This window comes from Trichosurus vulpecula, chromosome 6, assembly GCF_011100635.1.
Source record: "Trichosurus vulpecula isolate mTriVul1 chromosome 6, mTriVul1.pri, whole genome shotgun sequence".
NCBI classification, from domain to species: domain Eukaryota; kingdom Metazoa; phylum Chordata; class Mammalia; order Diprotodontia; family Phalangeridae; genus Trichosurus; species Trichosurus vulpecula.
The window spans coordinates 229,031,767-229,055,418 of record NC_050578.1 but is presented as its reverse complement, the minus strand read 5'-3'; the positions used below and the strand labels follow the sequence as shown (position 1 = coordinate 229,055,418).

At 39.6% G+C, this 23,652-nt stretch overlaps 1 protein-coding gene across 3 annotated transcripts in view; it reads right to left on the bottom strand.

The window, feature by feature from the left end:
• The window catches only part of USP47 (ubiquitin specific peptidase 47), a 102,899-nt gene extending 84,242 nt beyond the window's left edge, over nucleotides 1–18,657 (bottom strand). The window contains exon 1 of one of the 3 annotated variants that reach the window (XM_036762291.1): nucleotides 18,337–18,657. In XM_036762291.1, the coding sequence (XP_036618186.1) occupies nucleotides 18,337–18,375 (39 nt within the window). In that variant the 5' untranslated portion in view covers nucleotides 18,376–18,657. The remainder of the gene's footprint in view (nucleotides 1–18,336) is intronic. The other 2 variants (XM_036762293.1, XM_036762294.1) reach the window with 2 other exon arrangements.
• Between the last annotated feature and the right edge of the window lie 4,995 nt (nucleotides 18,658–23,652).

The following is a 23,652-nucleotide window of genomic DNA, read 5'->3' as shown; positions in this document are numbered from 1 at the left end:
TTAAAAGATTAGAAAACAAAAAGGGGTCTTGTTTGAGGATAAAATAAGCTCATTTTTAGACCTACTGAACAAAAGATGATGACTGGTCATTCAAGAGGTCCTACTGGCAGCCGGAGAAACAGAACTGGCACTTAAGCTAAAGAAAAAGATTTGAATTTCATCAACATAGGAATGCTGACAATATTTGAAGAATGGAAAAATTAACTAACAAAGAGCCTCTCAGAAGGAATGAGTGAATGAGTCAATCAGTATTTTTAAAGCACCTTTTTTATTTGCCAGGCACTGTACAAAGTGCCAAGGATACAAAGAAAGGCAAAAGGAGCCGTCAAGGAGTTCAGTCTAATGGAGGTAGGCAAATTGCAAACAACTATGTACAAACAAGATACAAAGAGGATTAATTGGAGAAAATCAACAGAGGGAAGGCACTCAGATTAAGGAAGATCAGGAAAAGCTTCTAGTAGAAGGTGGGACTTCAGCTAGCACTTGGAAGGAAGCAAGGAGGGACAGTCAGTAAAAATACCTAGAATTAGGAGATAGAGTGTCTTGTGTGAGGAAAAGGAGACAAGTGTCACTAGATCAAGGAGTACATGGGAAGGAACTAAGACTAGGTAAGCAGAAAGCCAGGTAAACCGGATGATTTTATATCTGATCTTAGAGGTTAGTTAGATCAATCTGAGGCTGAGTGGAGGATTGATTGTAGTGGGGAGAGACTTAAGACTAATTTAAATAATATAGTATCACCTCAGCTATCCAGCAATCATAAAAACAGAACTTTCAAGTAACTTTCAAGTAACTTCCATAGGGATGAAACCAGAAGTCAAACATCATCAGAAATAGATTTTTTTTTTAAGCCAAAGTCACCAAGAATGAAGAAACAATGCTGTGACTGGTCAGTTCACTGACCAAAAGGTACATCATGGTTGATCAGTGATGGTCATAAAAGTTAAATACTCCAGTGGGTACAGCAAACAGGGAAGAAAGAGTCCAACTGGATAAGAGGTTAACAAGCAGTATGTATGTAGAGGGAGGACAGGGAAACACAAGGATACTCTTTAAAATGTGTAAGGAGCATTGGAGGTTAACTAAAAAACCTATTTGTCTCTCACTTAAGTGTGTTGTCTTGTCAAACACAATGTAAATCATCCTACTATACAGGTTCCAAAATTTCTTTCATAAAAGTGAAATAAGCAAAAGCATTATACTGACCCTAAAAAAGAAGTTATTTCTAAAAGAGAAAATAGAAAAATGTTGAGGGAATAGCTATTCAAATTCCTTGCTGGGTGAATTAACTGGGTAATTGTTGTTGGATAATTACTGTACCACTCGCAATAGCTAAGTCAGAGCATTTAGACTGTGTTTTATTATTTGTGGTTCTCAGAAAAATGACCAGAAGGCATACATACCTATTTCTTTTGCAACAGTCACTATAAGAGCAAAACGAATTATTTTTCTTTCTTCATATCGACCAATGATTTCTCAATATGTGAAATTCTTGGTATGGAAACTTCATGTACCAGTGTTGAGTGGCAATAACACAATATAACAGACATGCCTGGGGTGGGGCGCTGAGAGGTTAAATGATATATGCCCATGGGTACACAGCTAGTATGTGTTAGTGGTACAGCTTGAATCAAAGTCTTCCAGGCTCCATATCTGGCTCTTTGGTATATACCACACTGCCTCAAATTCAAGGGATCTGAACCCAAACTCAAGCCCTCACTTCAATGAAAAGAGGAGGTATTTTGAGTGGGAAATACATATAAAATTAGAAACATAACATATTGGTTTTGCTGAATTTTCTTATTTTTCTCTTTTAAAAATCTTTCTTACAAGGGATGGCTCACCAGGAATGGTATATGCTTGTAGAGGGGGTATGTGCACATGTATGGGGTGGGTTGGGGTGGGGATGTGATATAACGAGAAAGGAAAAAAAAGCTACAATTAATCTGCATCCTAGTCTCTGCTGTGAGGTAGATTACCACTTAATCATGCATCTGAAAAAATAAGGATTAGAGAAACTTTTAAGTGAATGATGCTATGAGGTTCTTTTGGCTGTATTTGATACTGTTGATCACTGTCTCTTGTCTTTTATGAATCCCTTAGCTCTCTAACTATTCAAAGACATATGAACCTACATGAACTAATTTTAAGGAACTTCAGGAAGGCTCATTTTCCCAAAAATATCTTCTTCATTGTCTAAAGTTGCACCTTAGAAAGTCATTCTTTTATTGTAATTAATTTTAGTCTAGGGGAAATCTACTTAAAATACAAGTAACCTCTTGGCAGGTCACATTGTCATCAGCCACACCTTAATAGAAATTGGGTACTAGCTAATTGAGAGCAGGATTTGCACCTGAGGAGAGGAGGTAGCAAGGGAAAGAAGTAATGGGCAAGAAAGCGGGCAGAGAGAATACTTCACACTTAGTCTCAAGGTGCCTTAAAGGCTTAGTCTTGAGTAATTTGTTCCCTAAACACACAAGCCAGTGATTGATTATGCTGATATGTATAAAACATAATACTGTAATAATATAACATATGGTTGGCTGTCATCTTCCGTTCTCAAAAAGGACATCACTATGTTGGAATCAGTCATTCCAATAGGAGTTTGGAAGGTTCTACCACAGGTCAGACACAGATGGTCCATATGAACATTGGGAGAATAATAGATATAATATATGATAGTATATAACACAATATCTAACAGTAATATTGTAATAATAGTATATAACACCACATATGATATAGTAATATTGGCTATTCTATAGCAGCTATTATGTGCCAGGCACTGTCTTAAGTGCTTTACAGATACTATCTTGTGAGACAGGTGCAACTATTATCCCCATTTTGCAAATGAGGGAAGTGAGTCAAGCAGAGGTCACGTGACTTGCTGAGGGTCACACAACTAGTCCGTGTCTGAACTAGGGTGATGACATGTGAGTAGAAAGAAGGGACTAGATGTGAGTTTTTGAGACAAAAGAAGGATAGAAGAGGCTGCTCACAGCAAATGGTCTCTCAGAATTCCACGAGGATTGTGTTCTCAAATATTTAAAAGTGGAGCTGTGCGAGGCAGGAGAGAGGAGACGGCTTAGAGGTAAAGGTAAGTTACATAAACAAATAACTATAATACAACATGGTATCTGATAAATCCCATCAAAGTAGGGGATCGTAACATGTATATCTTTAGCAGTCTGTTAAACCCTACGACCCCTCAGAATGTTTGTTGCCTACATTCATAACTGCCAAATTTCAGCAAGAGGTTATCAAAAACAAATGGACAATGTCTTCCCATTCAAGCTCACGAACCCCTTGAAATCTATGAGTATGAACTCTCAAAGTACAAGAACAGAAAGATATTGCGGGCATTAGAGAAAAGATCACTTTCAGTTTGCTGAAGAAGGGGAGAGGACAGAGGAAGCAGGATGGATGGAGTGACATTTGAGCTGGTCTCAGAGAACGAGTGTTAGTTCAACAAAAACAGATGGGGTACGATGCACAAACTTGGGAGTTTTGGGGTCAAGTCTTATGAGGAGCACAACCACAAAGGCCATGCCATCACCACCATCTATGTTCTCCAAAGTTCTGCTTAAATATCACCAGAAAGCTAACTCATCCTCTCACAAAGTTAAAGGCTATATTTGGCCGGGGATGGGGGTGGGGGTGGGAGGGCTCCTCCAAGTGGCAAAGGCACTTCCTATCTAACATCTCCCATTCTCTACCTCCCAATAAATGAGTGTCCTCTGGATGTTCTGAATCTCCCAAGGTACTCCACCCAAGTCTGCTCTCTCTACCGTTTCAAAGTTGGCATCACTATGCTTCTCTCCCACAGAATCCCTACATTGTACCAAAAATGTAGCTGCTTCGGATTCTGTCATTCAATGTTTCAGCCCTCCCTTTCTCTAGAAACCAGCTTTAGCAGTTATGGGGGTGGGGGTGGGGTGTGATACAGTAGTCAAAGACTATAGCAATCTACTGTTCAATAAACCCAAAGACTCCAGCTTCTGGGATAAGAATTCAGTATTTGACAAAAACTGCTGGGAAAACTAGAAAATAGTATGGCAGAAACTAGGCACAGACCAACATCTTACACCCTATACCAAGATAAAGTCAAAATGGTATACAATTTAGACATAGAGAGTAATACTATATGCAAATTAGGAGAGCAAGGAATAGTTTACCTGTTAGATCTATGGAGAATGAAAGAATTTATGACCAAACAAGAGATGGAGAACATTATAAAATGCAAATAATTCTGATTACATTAAATTAAAAAGCTGCTGCACAAACCAAACCAATGCAATCAAGATTAGAAGGGAAGCAGAAACCTGGGAAACAATTTTTACAGCCAGTATCTCTGATAAAGACCTCATTTCTAAAATATATCAAGAACTGAAGTCAAATTTATAAGAACACAAGTCATTCCCCAATTGATAAATGGTCAAAGGATATGAACAGTTTTCAGGCAGTTTTCAGATGAAGAAAGTAAAAGCTATCTATAGCCATACAAAAAAATGCTCTAACTCACCACTGATTAGAGAAATGCAAATTAAAAACAACCCTGAGGCACCATATTGCACCTATCAGATTGGCTAACATGCCAAAACAGCAAAATGATAAATATTTTAGAAGATGTGGAAAAATGGGAACACTGTTGGTGGAGTTGTGAACTGATCCAACCATTCTGGAGAGCAGTTTGGAACTATGCCTGAAGGGCTAAAAAACTGTGCAGATCCTTTGATCCAGCAATACCAAAGAGATCATAAAAAAGGGAAAAGGACCCACACGTACAAAAATATTTATAGGAGCTCTTTCTGTGGCGGCAAAGAATTGGAAACTGAGGGGATACCCATCAATTGGGGAATGGCTGAATTAAGTTGGTATATGAATGTAATGGAATACTCTTTTTTCATTTTATTTTTTCAATTTATTTTTTATTTTTAGTTTACAACACTCAGTTCCACAAGTTTTTGACTTCCAAATTTTCTCCCCCTCCCTCTCTTCCTTCCCTCCCCTCCAACACGGCATGTAATCAGATATAGGTTCTACATATACCTTCACATTAAACTTATTTACACAATAGTCAAGTTGTAAAGAAGAATTATAACCAATGGAATGGACCATGAGAAAGAAGAAACAAAACCAAAAAAGAAGAAAAAAAAGGAGAGCAAATAGTTTGCCTCAATCGGCATTCAGATCCATAATTCTTTCTCTGGATGTGCATAGCTTTTTCCATCATGAGGCTTTTGGAGCTGTCCTAGAACCTTGTATTGCTGAGAAGAGCCAAGTCTATCAAAGTTAATCATCATAGACACTGTATGTCTGTAATCATGTATAATGTTCTCTGGGTTCTGCTTCCCTCACTCAGCATCAGATCACATAAGTGTTTCCAGGCTATTATGAAGTCCGTCTGCTTCTCATTTCTTATAGCACTGTAATATACTCTTGTTCCATGAGAAATGATGAGCAGATCCACATTCAGATATACTTCTAGTCTGAATGCAGATTGGAGCACACTATTTTCTCTTTTTTCTTTATTTTTGTTCTTTCTTTCTCGAGGTTTTTTCCTTTTGTTCTGATTCTATCACAACATGAGTAATGTAGAAATATGTTTAATATGATTGTACATGTATATTAGATTGCATGCTGTCTTAGGGAGGGGGAGGGAGTTTAGAACTCAAAATCTTACAGAAGTGGATATTGAAAACAAAAATGAATGAATGAATGAATGAATGAATGAATAAATGGGTTGGGTGGAAAAAAGGCCCCCACCCTTACCCCCTTGGTGTAGATGGAAGCACTAACTTTCACCTCAACCTTCTGAGTCCTAGAAAAAACTTCCAGACTACCAAAGAGGAAACACCACAATCTTAGTGGTAAGGTTCATTTACTTTAAGTATTATAACTTGGAAAAGAGTTCTGGGACTATTTTCCAAGGTAAACTGACCCTACTGTGATGATTAAGGGGGAAGCTAAATAATACCTGATTTTCCCATCTATCCTTTTTCCTAGCTTACCCTAGAAATGTGTGGCTGTGAAAAAATATTATTTTAATTTGTGTGAATGGCTTAACAAATATACATCTATCTAATACATGTACTCCAATAACAGATATGTAAATCATTAAACATTCTATTAAAATTTTATTGTGTGGTATGTCATTTCTATACCGATGTTCTATACCGATACATCGGTATAGAAACAGACTGTATTAGACTACTGTTTACATAACATGCTCATCACCTCAAATTTTTAAAAAGTAGATAACATGGATGGCCAGTTGTCCAATCTAACTTAAGCAAAAAATACAAACAGAGGAGTGATAGCTAATGCAGTGTGGTACAGTGGGGAGAGCATCAGCTTGACAGTCGAGACAAAGGCTTTGGTCCTGGCTTGTCATTAACTACACATGACCTTGGGCTGCACCACTTCTCCTTTCTGGAATTTAGCTTCTTAATCTGTAACAGGGGGGAGTTGGACTTGATATGTGAGGAACCTCCTAATTCTAGTGTCCTACTATGCTAAAGCTAGAGTGGCCAGGCCATATTCAGAGTCCGGAATGCCAGGCTAAAGAATGTGAACTCTGCTCAGCAGAACATGGTAAGCTATTGAAGGTTAACATAGAAGAGTCAGACCCAGAGGAAGATTAATGCGAAAGCAGTATTCAAGAAAGATTTGGGGAGAGGGCAAGGTAAAAATTATAGTAATACTTCTATAGCACCACGGAAAAAAACAGGCCCTGCTATATGTCACACATCAGTAATATTTTCATTCTCAAAAACAGGATTCAAAATTTGTTTAAAGAACTAGTGATATTTGGTATGGAGAAAACCAAGGAAAAATTCCTAACCAAGGAAAAAAACCAAGGAAAGTTCCTAATTATCAGAGCTGTTCCAAAGAAAAACGACATGCTTCACCTAGTCAAGCACCCCATCGCTGGAGATCTTTAAATGGAAGATGGATGACCACTTTTCAGAGGTGTGATAGGAGAGATTCATGCATGCTTCAGGCATGTACTAGATGAGATGATTTCTGAGGTGGTCTTTTAACTCCACAATGTGAACAGATACAACCATTATACAGAGCAATTTGGAACTATGCCCTAAGGGCTATAAAGCTACACATACCCTCTGACCCAGCAATACCACTGCTAGGTCTATTTCCCAAAAGAGATAAAAAACAAGGAAAAAGGAAAATGACCTATAGGTACAAAAATAATTATATTAGCTCTTTTCTGGTGGCAAAGAATTGGAAATTGAGAGGATGCCCATCAATTGGGGAATAGTTGAACAAGTTATGGTATATGATTGGTAAGATGCTTTCAGAAAGACCTACATGAACTGATGCAAAATGAAATGAGTACAACCAGGTAAACATTGTACACAGTAACAGCAGCATCACTTGTGAATGACTCAGCTATTCTCAACAATACAAATGATCCAAGACAACTCTGATGGACTTATGATGAAAAATGTTTTCCACCCATAGAGAAAGAATTGATAGAGTCTGAAAACAGATTGAATCGCACTTTTTTTTAACTTTATCTTTCTTGGGGTTTTTTGGGGGGAGGAGGTCTATGTTTTCTTTTACAACATGACTAATATGGAAATGTTCTGCATGACTACACATATATAATTTATATCAAATTGCTTGCCTTCTCAATGAGGGAGGATGGAAAGGGAGAGAAAGAATTTGGAACTAAAGGTTTTAAAAATAAATGTTAAAAATTGTTTTTACATGTTAACTGGGGAAAATAAAAGACAAGTGCCTAATTAAAAACAAAACTCCAAAAAATGGGCATCGGTTTAAATTTTGAAGATTACTATGAAATTATAAAAGCATTCAACTGGATAAGAAGTATAAATATGCTTACTGTAGTAAAAGAGAAATGAGTTCACTTTTAAAAATTAAGTATATATGGAGTCTACTATGTGCTCAGTACTACTCTGTATACTTTGAGAGATGTAGAAGTAAATGAGCCCTTTCCTTTGGGGGCCTACGATATAGCTGAGGAGCCATCCATCACAAATGAAAACCAGGAATTAAGGCTAACTCAACGAACAAAGTTTTGAAATGATATTCCTATCTTATAACCAAACCCCGCTGTAAAGCCAAGAAATTCCACTTTGATACGACTTGGTTGACTGCCCCTTCATAATACGATTATTATGAAACTGCCTCCTAGAAAATCTTACTGAATTTTGTGTTTCAATGAAACTAATATTAGGTGGTCTATGCCTAAGACAAATATCAAATTAAAGAAAAATGATTAAAAGTTTAAAGAAAATTTTTAAATAGTTAAATATTCCTTATTCTATTCCCCTTAATTACTGATTTTAGCCAACAAAGTTAAGAGCATATTATCCAATCAGATCATATATTATCAAGTGGCACAATCTTTCCCTTCTCAATTGTTTATACTTAGGACCTTTATATTCTTCCCATCTTTAGTTTATTACTTCTAATACTGGTCCTAGTAAACAGGTAACTGAACTAACCATACAGGTCTCAACTAACTGTAGGATCTAAAACAATGTATGTGACCTTTGGTACTCAAAGTTATCTTTCTTTCGGATTACAGTTAAGGTTTCTTATGAGGAGGACCTTGTTGATAAGTAATGACTCAGCAAGTAAAAGGCTTGTTTATGTTCTCAGATGTTCTAATAACTGAGCCATTAACTAAAGTCGTGTTTACTTGGCCTATTACCATATATTCTATTTAGATGCACAAAAGGGTAAATGGGAAAGTATGTGATAATATGCTATTTTTATAACCAAAATGATCTTATTTTATGGCAAAATATTTAAAGTTTAATTTCTCCACTTGGCATATTTCACATCTGTCCAAGAGATAGCCTGGTAAATTAGAAAGAAAACTTTCCTGGATTCCAATCTGTTTCTGCTACTAAATACTTTGTGATACTGGAAAAGCCACTCAACAGCTAGGGTATATTTTCATCTTTCAAACTACAAAGGCTGAACTGAATGACTTTTCAGGCCCGTGATTCATAACTTCAAAGCTGCTAACTACTTAGAGATGAGATGCAAGACTATGATGAAGTTTTTATTAACATATAATATTAAAGGCTTTAAAGAACTATCATTTTTCCCACAGAAGGAAAGGTAAGAGGTACATTTTACATATGCTTTCCATAACTTAATAACAGAACAGAGTATTCTAAAAAATATTTTGTTCCTTTGAATATCTGTTTCTGTCATATATTTAAACGAAATCTTAGCACCTCACTTCTTGTAACAATGTCGGACAAGCTAAGACTTTAGAATTATTCTCTCTCCCTTCCTCCAAAAAGAACAAGATTAAAAATGGCAACGTTCTCTAAAGGTTATAGGATTACCTTGCAAAAACATTATTAAATAAAAAAACAACAGAGTAATTCAAAGGGGAAAAAAGTGGTTCTACTGTTTCGACTGAGATCATAATCTTCCTCACTTAAGAAAACCTAATTGCAAAGTATATTTAAGATATAACCTGTTTTCAGATAAAGATACCAACTATTTAAACAAGTTTTAACAGTAGTATTTAAATATATTATATTGGTCTAAATATACCCTTTCCTCCTAAAATTGATTTATGTAAAATAATGCCTATTGGCATTAGGCAATGAAAAAAAATATTATTTTACCTGGTTTTCTGAATTCAACAAATTTTGTTTTCTCTAAAACACAATCTTTATTTGGGGTAGCTAACTATGCCAGGACAAATATGGTAAGTAGTTCACGATGGCCCTTTAGTCCATGTTATTATGAAACAAAACCATTTTGCCATCATGCGTCTAAAGCCTTCCAGGAGCTCAGAGATGACTAGTCTGCAGTCACACTGCTGATAGGAGTCAGAGCTGTCTCAAACCTAGTACTCCTGGTTCCAAGTCCCGTTCTCTTTCTACTGCACTATGAAGCCTCCCTGTAGGCTTTAGATACACGACTGCAGACAAGTCACCTCTCTTCATATGAAAAGTGAGAATAATATTTGCATTATCTCTCAGGGTTGTTGTGAAGAACAGGCTTTTAAAACCTTACAGTTATCATAAACATTTTCATAAAAATGAAACAAAAAAGTTCGTAATTAAAACAATGGTTTCCATTTCTTTTCCTTGAAAAGGTCCTTACCAGCATCTAAAAATATTTCACTTATTTACTTTCATTAGCAAAAAGTATCACCAAAAAAGTGTAAAGTATTTAATAACTTCTATGTGTCATAGTGTCTGACACAAATATTCAAAAAAACATTTAAATAGAAACTCAACAATATTTCTATGCCCTAGAAGCAACTAAACACCTCTTTAAACACTTAAAAAGTCAGACATACAACTTAACAAACAAAAAGAAATACACAACTTAAATACATGAGTGAAGTGTTTATACTAAAGGTAGCTTCTGTGTGATAGGTTATACAGCACTAATTTCTAACTGAAGTTCCAGAAGAGGGAGGTCAGGAATAAAAAGTACACAAATGATTACTTTGCTCTTCAACTCACTGAGGAAAGCTTAAAAGGAAGGGTGTTTTCTGGAGCTGTTTAAATAATTGATAAGAGGAAGCCTGTCAAACTGGCAGAAGAAGTGTATTTCTATCATGGGGGTTGGCATACCACATGCCCACAATCAGACAAAAAGACCTGTGAGCAGTAAGTCTGTCTGGGAAAAAAGAAAAATGAAGGCAAAAGCACTAAGCAACCGAACATGGACTGTAAAGCTGACTGCAGAGTGATGATAATACAGTATCTGAAGAAAGGAAGGAATAACAAGCAAATATGCTACTTATGCTAGAAAGCATGAGGATGTTCAGAAATTAATGCCTTTGTTTTCCAAAGCTAATTTGGGAAATATCTTTACACAAAAAGTATAGAAAAGTTTCATTTGGGTCAAGAAAGGTATTTAATGAGCAAACTACAAAACCCAAATTTGTTTGCCATTGTTAAGAATTCAAATAAGCAATAAGTTCATAAAGATCCGCCCCCCCCCATTATCACAGCTACAACATCCCCAGTCAAGTTCAGACAGAAAATTCTGATAAAAGTTTTCTTAAAATAAACAAAGACATCCAAACTTCTAAGATTTCAAAGCCTCTTTCTGGTATATGTCACTTAGTTCTCCTGACTCCGTTGCTCTTTACCAGAAAGTCACAACACTTCAAAATGATACTGTATGTTTTAACTAAACTAATACCAAAAGACTGAAGGGGCAATGTTTAAGCAACAAGCTACATCAAGTATGAAGACTGTTTAACCCTGTGGCTGTCGAGGATGATTTCCTTTGCCTCTTTAAACAAATTCTAGGACTAATATAGGTGGTACAATGAATAGAATGCTAGGCTTGGAAAAACTCATCTTCATGAGTTCAAATCCAGCCTCAGATTTCATGTATTAGCTAAGTGTGACCCTAGGCAAGTCACTTAACCCTGTTTGCCTCAGTTCCTCATCTGTAAAATGAGTTGAAGAAAATGGCAAACCACTCCTGTATCTTTGCAAAGAAAACCTCGAAAGAGGATTATGAAGAGTCGGACTTGACTGAAAAACGACTCAACAACAAAAAAGCATTTTGAGGGCAACTAGGTGACACAGTGGATAGAGCACTGGGCCTAGAGTTGGGAAGATCTGGGTTCAAATCTGGCCACAGGCCCTTATTAGCTGTGTGATCCTGGGCAAGTCACTTAACCCTGTTTGTCTCAGTTCCTCACCTGCAAAATGAGCTGGAAAAGGAAATGGTGAACCGCTCAAGTATCTTTGCCAAGATAACTCCAAATGGGGTCATGAAGAGACGGACACTCCTGAAATGACTGAACAAATAAAAGGACTAGTACAGTGGTGGAGGTAGAGGCTGGTGAATTGCTTGAGTTTGCAGACTCTGAGCTGTGGTAGGGCTCAAGTCAGTGGGAATGTCTGAAGCAAATCCAACACTAATATGATGAGTCCCCAAGAGCAGAAGGCCACTAGGCTGCCTACAAAGGGGTGAACTGACCCTAGGTAGAAAAACTGACAAGGTAAAGTTTCTGTAATGATCAGCATGAGGATGAGCCTATGTGGTCACTAAATTTCTAGTCCTGGAAGGAGAAGCAGTCTCAAAAATAAATGATCTAGTTCTATTGTCTACTTTTTATTATAAAATATATAAAGCTCCCTCCATTTTAAATACCACTTCAGTATATAATTTTTTTCAAAAACCACTTAAAATTACTTGTCATTCTCATAAATTATTGTATTTAACAATACTTCAAAGAGTCATGATTTCATCAATAAGGATAATACCAATTAATAATAATAATAGCTAACATTTATATAGTGTTTACTATGTGCCAGGAACTTTGTAGATGAAGAAACTGAGGCAAACAGAGGTTAAGTGACTTACCTAGGGTCACATGGCTAGTGTCTGGGGCTGAACTAGACCTCAAGTCTTCCTGACTCCAGGCCCAGAGCTCTATCCACTGTGCCACATAGCTTGTCAACAGACTGCAACTTCTTTTGACCTTAACATAAAGTCTTTGAGAGTTATAGACATGTAGTTCATTGCTAGGTCCATACTCAAAGCCTTTCCAAATAGGCTAGACCTTGTGCTCACTAGTTTAGCTTTCAAGAACTAAGCATCTAATTTTTTTTTTCTTCAGGACCCCATAAAATGAAAGAGTGAATTAAAAAGCATTTATTAAGTGCTTAATATTGTTCCAGGCACTATACTAAGTGCTAGGGATACAAATACTTTGGAGCAGATAGGTGGCTGGGTGGACAGAGCAATGGGCCTGGAGTCAGAAAGACTTAAGTTCAAATTCGGCCTCAAATACTAGCTGGGTGACCCTGGGCAAGTCACTCTGTTTGCCTTAACAGTGGAGAAAGAAATGACACGAGGGGATGTGGAAAAGTAGGTAAAAAAGCTCTCACTTCCCTCAAGAGACTGAACTATGCTGAACAGCCAAGGCAGAGAACACTCTTTGGACACTACACTGGAGTTTGGCATCATTAAAGTAGATTTTATACTTTATTAACAAGTTGTTGTGAAAAATAAATTCCCGATCTACATACACATATGACTAGCTTTCACAATGTACCTGGGAACCAGGAAAGTGGAAATTATTTATAGATTGGTTTAATAGACCACAAAGAGGTTATATGAATTACTCAAGCAGTGAGACAATGTCAGAAAGTATACATATGAGAAAAAGTTAAACATGGATGTATTTCTTCCAATTCATTCTGTAGGTTCCTTCATTTAAAAACCTATTGAAAAATTAGGAGGTAGAAACAATATCATTCCTAAAATTCACCAAAGAATTAGTACAAAATTTATTTTCTTGGCCATTTAACTTCTTAACCTGCTAACACAGGGAGAAAAGCTGGAAAGACTAAAACAAATATATTCATTAAATACTCACTATGTACTTAGCATACCGCTAGTTGCACTGGGAGATCACGCATAGAATGGATTGCTATACTCAACAAGTTTACAAGCCTTACACATATGAAGCAAAGTAAGGACAAGGCAGTATATTTTAAAATGACAAATTATTGTTGCAAAATAATGGTGAAAACCTCATGCTACCACAAAACTGAAGCAAAATAACAGAAAAGGAAACAAATGGGTAAAATTTTAAAAGTATGAACATATCTCATATGTATATATATGTATATATATGATATATATGTACATAATTCACATATTTATAGAACTTTAAAGCCTCCAAAAGGGCTTTCCTCACAAACAACGCTGTGAGGTAGATAATATGTTATTCTCATTTTACAAATAAGGTAACTAAAGCTTAGAGAGTTTAAGTGACTTGATCAGGGTCAGGATTAGAATCCAGATCTTTTTACTCTAAATCCTACATTCACTTCATAACACTACATTGCCTCTCCAAGGACTAAGTAAATTACCACATTCTAAAAACAAGCAGAATATCCCAACTTCCTTAGCCAATAAGGGTTAGAGTCCAGTGATTATTTTTTGGTATCGTTCTCTCCAGGCAGCTAGGTATTGCAGTGGATACAGCATTGGGCATGGGAAGACCTGAGTTCAAGTTCAGCCTCAGACACTAGCTGTGCCACCCTGGGCAAGTTACTTAACCCTGTCTGCCTCGGTTTCCTCATCTGTAAAATGAGCTGGAGAAGGAAATGGCAAACTACTGCAGTATCTTTACCAAGAAAACCCCAATGGGGTATGGAAAGTCATACATGACTGAAAGGACCTATCAACAACAACAAATCCTTCTCTCAGTTGGTAAAAATCAGAAACCATTATTTGGGGTAAGAGCTAACGAATTAAAAAAAAAACAACCCCCCCCACCCTAAGAAATGGCATATCACTCAAAAGTAATTTAATTAAGGAAACTAGCACTGAAATGCCATTTTCTACATTTGTCCCTTGCTAGGAATGATGCGTTCTTTATAAAATAATGTTGAAGTGAAAGGCAAAAATAAAATTGGCTTGTTCTTTTAAGGAAATTCTCAGGGGATATCAGCTTTGGTTTGAAGCAATGGTTTTTTGAATGAAAATAAAGGAAGAAAGATGAGCCCAAAAGAGTTTACATAGGTATTCCAGGAAGATTATCTTATTACCTCTACTATGTTATCATTACTCTTTTAACTTTTCATTACCTTAACATCTTTTGATTCATTGCTAAGTGTCTTCAAAATGTTTCAGTATGTATGCATCTATACAGGGTGTCCCAAAAGGCTTACTTAAGTTTGAAGGTTCAAAGGTTTAATAATGCACTAAGACTTTTGGGACATGTTGTATATATTCTGTATTCTTGGCTAGATTAAGACCCTTGAGGATATGAATTGTTTATTTATGTCATCAAATCCTGATAGGGCATAGTTAAGTGCTGTCCAAACAGAGGGGCTTTCAATAAATTTTAACTATGACATGCATTTCTTACAAAGGAAGAGAAAGTTTAAAACCACTCATACTTTAAGCCTGAAAAAATAGTATCACCTAACCACAAACATCAAACACAAAGAATGTGGAAAAAAAATTTTTTAATTCTTACTGGTAACTTATGTTTTTACATCACCTTCATTTCTGAATACATCCCTCCCAACAACACCCAATGAGCCATCCTTGAAACAAGAGACAAAAAGCAGTTCAGTAAAACCGATCAATGTGTAAACACAATCTTCATGGAAGGGAAGTGCAATTTTTCAAATTTAAGAGTAATATAAGGAAAAGAATCAACAAATATTTATTAAGTACAATTACTATTATAGGGTGCAAAGAGTTGGGTTAGGCCTACGAGAGTTACAATAGACTAGACAAGGCCTCTCCATCGTTGTTCAGAAAGATAAGGCAAATACATGAAAATTCAAACAGCTCAAGCAACAGCAGAAGAGATGTTACAAAGCAGTATATGTTTAATCACCAAATTAATTGTACAGTATTATAAGAGTGGGGGGGGATTAATGAAGACTAGAGGATTTAAATTGAACCTTGAAAGAATATGATTATGAAGAAGGCTGAGAGGTGGGAACAAGCACAAAAGTGTAGCACAAAGTGTGACGGAAAGATAATGAGGAAACCAGTTTGGCTGGAACAAGGTTTTGGGAAGGGGAGATAAAAAGAAATTCAGGTTGGGGCCTAAACCAGACTACAGTAGTTTGCTCTAGCTAATGGAAAAGGCAGATTTTGAACAAGGGCATGGCTACTTTATGTAAATTAACCTGGTAAAGGAATGATGGATGGACTGGGAGACCAGACAGAAAGAGAATAATTAGGAAATAAAAGCCTGAACTGCAATGGCGATGGAGAAGAGGATGGGATCAATACTGTGAAAATTGTATTCAGTGACTGACTGGATAGTCAGGAAGAAGAGGAGTAAAAGATTTGAAGGCTAAGTGACTGAAAGCATGGTAGTTACACTAAAAGAAGCTTCCTTTTGAGTGGAAAATGAGTTCAACTTTAGACATAACTAAATCGAAGATGACAATGAGACACCCAAGTTGAAATGTTCAGCAGGCAGCTGGAGACATGGGACTGGGACTCGGGAGTGGTAGGGGAATCATAGGGCTGGAGAGGTACATGATGGTTATTACTATTGCTGTTACTAATAATAATAATATCGGCTAACATTCACATAGCCCTTACTATGTGCCAGGCACCATGCCAAGTGTTTTACAGTTATCTTATTTGATTCTACAATAACCCTGAGCAAAAGCCATTATTATCCCCATTTTATAGATGAAGAAACTAAGGCACATAGTGGTTAACTGACTCGCCAGCGTCACAAAGCTAGGCAGCGTCTGAGGCTGAATCTGAACTCAGGTCTTCCTGACTCCAGGCTCAGTACTCTACCCACAACACTACCTAGCAGTCTTGATTTGAAGTCCTCTATAGACAGGACAGTTGAAAGTACAAAAGAGGTGAGATTTAAGGGAGTACAGAGAAAGAGTTCTTCGAAGACCAGGTGCTGAAGGAGAAGTAAATAAGAAGCTAGGATAGGAAAATAACACAAAAATTACAATAGGCAAGAGTTGGAGGTAGAGTATAGGGAAGGGGAGAGAGAGAGCAAGAGCCTCAAGGAGGTTAAGGAATAAGAAAGTCAGTGGATGTGTCAATTGCCAGGAGGTAATCTGTGGCCTTGGCCTTTTGAGAGTTAATTCTAGTAAAGATTAGGATATGGAAGTTAAGAGTGAAGAAAGGTAGCCACTGTAGACAACTTCTGGCCAAAGCCAGAAGAGAAGAGGTCTGGCAAGTTTGGGAGAGCTGTGTATATGGAACGAGTGGCCACTGGAAAGGCAGACGTTAGAGCATAAATGGGGGAACACTTCTGAAAACAAGACCAAGGCACTGATAAAGAACCTGTTCTTTAAAAAATTCCCGAGGTACAGGAAGCACTGTGGTACAGTGATCTCTCTCCATTTATACAGTAGGTGCAAGGGTATAAGTGAATCAAACTACACCAAACTAGATTATTAAATCCACTTAATCTGGACTTTGCCTTCTTAAGTTTTCCCATTGCAGAAATACTCTTATTTTGTCAGACCGGCAAAAAACAAAACAAAAGCAACAATGGGAGTGGTGGTATGTTACAAGGAAAATAAGCATAACCAATCACTAAAAAATCTAATTATCTCTAAGATCACTGGACAAAGACTGGTAATTTTTCTCTCTGTATAGATAGTTTGGACAGCCATTTTACTATATAACAGGGGTTAACGTTTGAGGAATTTTAATGTCTTCACTAAAGCTAGGACTATATGTCAGCTAATACAACATTTAAGTCACCAACAGGGAATTTCATTACTACTAAAAAATTCCAGCAGCTTGTTTCTGCCTATTCGTCTTAAAAAAAAAAATCTGACAGTTGAAGTTTTCCATATGTATTATCTCCGCTCCATTAGAACGTCAGCTCCTAGTGAGCAAGGTCTTGCTTCCTTTTCTGTCTGTATCCCCCAGCACAGAGTAAGTGCTTAAAGAATGCTTTATTTATTCATTCATTCATTCGACAAATATATCTGTATATATAAACACACAAATATATCTGGATATATAAAGATACACATATATATGGACACATATCCGTATATATTTATAAATATGTAGATTTATATTAGTATAGATAATTATACTTATGTAGGTATTTACAGCTATATAGAGGTCTCTACGGATATACGGATCCCTCTATTTTATCTATGTAGACATATATGTTAATATAGATACACATCTATCTTTAAGGGGATTGTCAGCGAACATCGTTTAAAGGTATCTCCAAGTTTTACTTCGCACTTGAAAACATCGCGTCTTTTCCCTAACTGGCTCGTTTCACATCTTGACGAAGAGAACTATCACCTCCACTTACAAGGGCCGAGGAAGCCCCGGCCCCGGCGCGGGTTCTCGGAGCCCGGGGCCGGGCGGTTAAAGCAGCCGCTTCGCCTGGCCGTGCCCCGGCAGCAGGGCCGGAGCGCAGGCGGCAGGCATGCCCCGAGCCCCGCAGGCCGGCGGCGCGCCGTGCGTGCGTCGTCTTGGGATTCCCGGCAGCTCAGGCTCGGGCCAAGGCCGCCCCTCTCCTCCCCGGGAGCAGGGGCTTCCCTCCTCCGGCGCTTTCCCGGGGAAGCGCGAGGTGCCGCTCCTGCCGCCGGCGGACCCGTCAGTTAATTAAAATAGACGCCCGGCTGCCACCAGCCTCCCCCCGGAGAGCGGGCCCCCGCCTCCATCCCCTCCCGCGGCCCGTTTGTTTCCCGTTCAGGCGTCCGCCGGGCCCCGGCCACAACGCCAGCGGGCCGCTCGGGGCCGCGGCCGCCCCCCACGCGGGGCCCGCGGCTAGGCCGGTGGCTCCCGGAGGCCGCGGCGCGGGCCTAGCAGGGCCCCCTCGCTCCCGCTCCCGCTCCGGCTCCCGCTCACCTCCTTCGGGACGAGCTGGTTCTCCTCGCCCGGGACCATGGCTCAGACTCGGCCCACTGGTGACGCGATGCGAGGGGCGGCGGTTCTGGGCCTCAGGAGAGAGCAGTGGAGCCGGGCATTCTCCCGCCGCCCTGACCCCGGCCACTCGCGGAGGCCTCGGCCCGAGCCTCGGACGGCAGCGCGCAGACACCGACCCACAGCAGCCCCACCGTCACCGTCACCCTCGTCGTAATCGTCACTCTCCTCCTCGTCGTAGTCGCCGTCGCCGCCGCCCGGCCCCTCCCCCGGACGACAGCGATCAATGGAAAAATGGCGGCCGGAACTCTCGCGAGATTTGAGAGCTCCCGGGCCCCCCCCCCCCCCCCCCGGCTTCTGGGCCCCACAGAGGCTACAAGCTCGCAAGTCCCCAGCGGGGGGTCTCGGAGCAGCCTGGCCCGGGGCCGAAATGGCCTCCGGCCCAAACGAGAATGGGCCGCCCCCTCCCAGCCCGGGCCCTGCTCCGCCCGCCTGAAGTCGCGGCCCCGTCCTTCCGCTTTCCCCGTCCGGTAACTTCCTTCTAACTGTCAGGGCGCCTGCAGACGCGCCTGAGAATCTGTCCCTCCGACCCACCAACACGGTCTGTTCCTGCTGGTGGGCCCGGGTCAATTCCAGTCTGATCAAGTCCGCAAGCAATCAGTTAACATTTATTAAGCGCCTACGAAATGCCAGGCACCGTGCTAAGTGCAGCGGCTAAAGAGAAAGGTCAAAGATCTCACCTGCCTTCGAGGAGCTCACATGTGCACAATAATGTACAAGCATGCCACATCAGGGACAAATTGGAGATAATGGACAGAGGGAAGGCATAAGGATTGAGGGAAAGATTCCTCTAGGGGGAGCAAGCATTTATTAAACGCTTTCTATGTGCCAAGCACAGTGCTAAACGCTGGGAATACCAAGGCAGAAAGCACGGCACCTTCCCTTGGAGTGCATGTCATTTTGTCATTTAGAAGATCTTTTCCTGAGCCGTGCGCCGAATACATGGCTTGGCCATCTTGTCGGAAAGACCCAGTCAGTTAAAAAACAAGAGCCCGCTCTGCGCCTGGCGCTGTGCCAATCGCTGTAGATACAGAGAAACGCAAAGAAGACAGCTCCTGCTCTCAAGGCGTTCGAAGTCTAATGCGCAACTCTCCCCAGCAACTTTCTGACAGGATAAATTGCATTAGATTTTGGAGGAGCGATTTTCCGCACTAGGAGCTCCCCTCTAGACGAAATCACAGGTTGGATTTGGAACCATGCCACCCCCTCAAAAGCGGGCGGGGGAGAATTCTAAAATGCTCCAGGCGGTGCTAGATTCTTTACAAAAGAAATCAGACTCTAAAAGTCAAACCCTCATCAGTTATCTTCCCTGATCAACCCTCTCTCCCCTGACCGTATATATTTCTTAACCTCCTTTGCACCTCTCTTTCCGTCTGGTATTTTCACCCTTAATTCTGCACCGCCTGGGTTTATTTCACCATTTGTGGGGTATAGGGTGTCCTGTCCCGTCATCCCAGGGTCACTAAGCTGGTTGAGAACCAGAGTGACCTCTCTCTTTGTCTCCTCTGTGGTATCTGTCAATGCACGTAGTAGGCTTTCAAATATTTCCTTGTTTGGATTGAATTATGGAATGGTTTCTGCCCCTTAGGAGGTACCAAGCTGGGTTGGAAAGGGTCTTCACTCATCATGAGAATTAAATCCAGGCAGGCTCTTAGAGGTCTTCCGAGCCAATATCTTCATTTGTCAGGTTAGCAAACTAGGACCCTGAGAAGGTGAAGAGGTCCCATGGATGGTAAACTACGGAGGTAGTACTCAAACCCAAGTTTTCTGACTCCAAATTCAGCACTTCCACCCCAACGTCAGCACGATATTTTGCATGTAGTAAGGTGCTTAATAAGCAGTGAAGATCGAATTGAGGCAAATGTGCAGCAAAATCATTCTTAGTGGTTTTTGAATGGCTTCCAGATCACCATAGTATCCCTTTGGTAACCTCTTTCAGGGACCATCAACCCATATGGTGAAGTTCTCATCTCTAATAAAGCTTTTTTATCATTGCTAAAACCTTGTTCGAAATGCTAAGGAAAAGCTTTGGAATATGGAATATGCTTGTTTTGTGATCCATTATCAATGAAAGAAAACAGTAGGTAATCTCTTCTTTTTATGCTGTACGGGGTGTCAAAGGTTTCTCTGACCCTCCCTTAAGCTTTAAATATTTTACATTTTTAGCAAAGAGGTTTGGGGTCCACCTTCTATAAATTCACATGAGCTTTAAACTTATCATTCAATCACTTCTGATTCTTCTCTAGACCAAAGATCGATGAGTTAACCAACAAGCACTTATTAACAAACTTACTATTGGCCAAGAAATGTACTAGTATACAAATGCACGTGTTGTTATTGTTTGTCCTTTGTGCTCGAAAAGGGCCAAAATGACATTACAGTGGCTGTGGCTGATCATACCAATATGAGCTTGGAAGACTGCCACAGGTCAGGCACAAATAGTCCCTTTGACCATCTGGGAGGGAGCTGTCTCTAACTTTGCACATCTCACATTTCTTTTGATCAAGCTACCAAAATTCTGCTTTGCTCCTAGAACACACTCCCTTCTTTGATGTGGGCAAACCATGCTGGATGGTGCTTGCCCAGTGTCTCACAAATCTTACCATGTTTCACAACTGATCTCAGAGTTCTTCAGTGGCCTTGAGAGTGTCTTTGTATCACTTCTTCTGATCACCATATGAACGCCTGCCTTGTGTGAGTTCTCCATAAAATAGTCTTTTAGGAAAACTTATATTTCACATCCCAGCTATGTGGTCAGCCCGTCGGAATCACTCTCTTTGCAGCAGAGTTTGAATGCTTGGCAGGTCAGCTTGAGAAAGGACCTCAGTGTCTGGTACCTTATCTTGCCAGGTGATCTGCAGAATCTTCCTAAGACAATTCAAATGGAAGCAGTTCAGTTTTCTGGCATGACGCAGTAGACTGTCTAGGAGCCTCCCAAATACTGAGCTAGCTCTGGCAGTGTATCAACCTCTTCATCTACATGGACATCCTGAAAAGTATACTGCCAAGGTAGGTGAACTTATCCACAGCAATCACAATTTCTCCATTTGCTGTAACCAGTGATTCCACATAAGGATGGTATGGTTTTAGCTGGTGGAGAATCTCTGTTTGCTTGGTATTAATTGTTAGGCCAAAATTAGCAGAAGCAGCAGACAATCTGTCCATGCTTTGTTGCATCTCAGCCTCAGAGGTTGCATGGAGTACAGTCATCTGAGAGCAAAAAGTCATGTACCAACTCTCCCTCAACTTAATTGGCCTGTAGCCTTTTCAAGTTAAATAATACATATGTGCTGAGAATACAAACAGTCCCAGTCCTCAAGGAGAATTCTATGAGACTCTAAGAGGCAAAGGTGGGGATGGAATGCATTTTAGACTCGGATGAAGTGGAACGTCATATATGAGGGACGCTAAGGAAGCCAGTCTGGCTGGACCCTACAGTGCACGAGGAGGAGTAAGACCAGAAAGGGAGGTTGGGGACAGATTTTAGAAGGGCTTTAAATGCCAAACAGGGGGTTTAAACTTGACATCAGAGATGAGAGGGAACCACTTGAATTTATTGATTAACAAAACAATATATTCAGACCTGCGCTTTATAGGAATCCTTTTGGCACTGTATGGAGGATGGATTGGAGTAGGGAGAGATAACCCATGCATACTCTAGTTTTATAGGTTTAGTCTTTTAATCATAATTACTGTCTTTGGAGACTTCCTAACCTCCTCACATCCTCTCAAAAAGTCAATATGTTCTGGTTTCACCTTTTCACCAATTCAGTTCAAGAAGTATTTTATAAATGGCTACTAGACACTCTTTTTTTTTTTAAAAGTCAATTCTTTTATTTTTTTTTTGAAGGGGGGAAGGAAGGGCAATTGGAGTCAAGTGACTTGCCCAAGGTCACACAGCTAGTAAGTGTGTCAAGTGTCTGAGGCCGGATTTGAACTCAGGTCCTCCCGACTCCAGGGCCAGTGCTTTACTCACTGCACCACCTAGCTGCCCCCAAATTCTTTTAATTTTAAGCACAATTTTAAAAAATAAAAATCAATCATAGACTTCTTAAAAAAAAACAAATTTCCTTGAAAAGATCTTATTTCTTCAAAGGGAATTAGATTGGAAAGAAAATGACTGGATTTCAGAAAAGATGAGCAGATTTTCTTAAAAAGAAGAAAAGCTGCTTAGTGGGTAAATAGTGGGAGATGAGAAGCACAGCTTTAGAAAAGAAACATCTTCTCTCTGGGGTCAGGTGTCCTCTGGTGGAAAAATTTGAGACTGCCCGTTAAATGTTACCTGGGGATAGACCTTTCTACTTGAATAGCCAATGCAACCACTTTTGTCATGTACAGTCTTCCCAGGAATGCTTGTGTATCTCCAGCTTTGTCATCATCAATAAACATTTATTGAACATCTACTATGTTAACCTGAGAAAACAATCAGTCTTCACCCAGACTCAATGCCTCATTTCAGTTAACCAAAAAAAGCTTTATGTTCTGCGATAAAGTCTCTAGTCCCTTGGAACAGAGAAATAATACTTAGTACCAGTTCTGATACTAAGTAGCCATATGACCTTGGCAGTTTTTCTCCATTAACCATGACAAAATTGTAAGCCACCCAAGCAGACGAACCTAAAAATAAGAACAATGAACAAAAACTTTCACTTTCAGATCTATGTCACTTGGTATTTTTCCCCCTTTGCCACTAAGGGTCATTCATCAAGTGTCATCATCATCACCGTCGTCATCATCATCATTTATCATTATCATTTTATATCTTTTAGGGTATCCAAAATGAATTACGAATGTCTCATTTTATTCTCACAACAGTTCTGAAAGATAGGCACTGTCATGATCCCCATTTTTCAGAAAAGGAAACTGAGTCAGGCAGCCCTTTGGTGACTTGCCCAGGGTCACACAGCTAGTAAGAGTCCAAGGTCCCATTCGAGCTCAGGTCTTCCTAAGTCTAGGCCCAGTGCTCTATTCACTTTGCCCCCTAGCTGCCTGCACTTTCAAAGAATCAAAGATTTCTACCTGAAAAAGACTTCAGAAGTCATCTAAATCAGCCCAACAGCAAGAGATAGAAAGAGAAATTCCATCTAAAGTTACTGTAGACATTATAAAAATATTTAGGACTCTACGTGCCAAAACAAACCCAAGAACTATATGAACACAATTACAAAACACTTTTCACACAAATAAAGTCGGATCTAAATAATCTGAAAAATATCCATTGCTCACAGTTAGGTCAAGCTA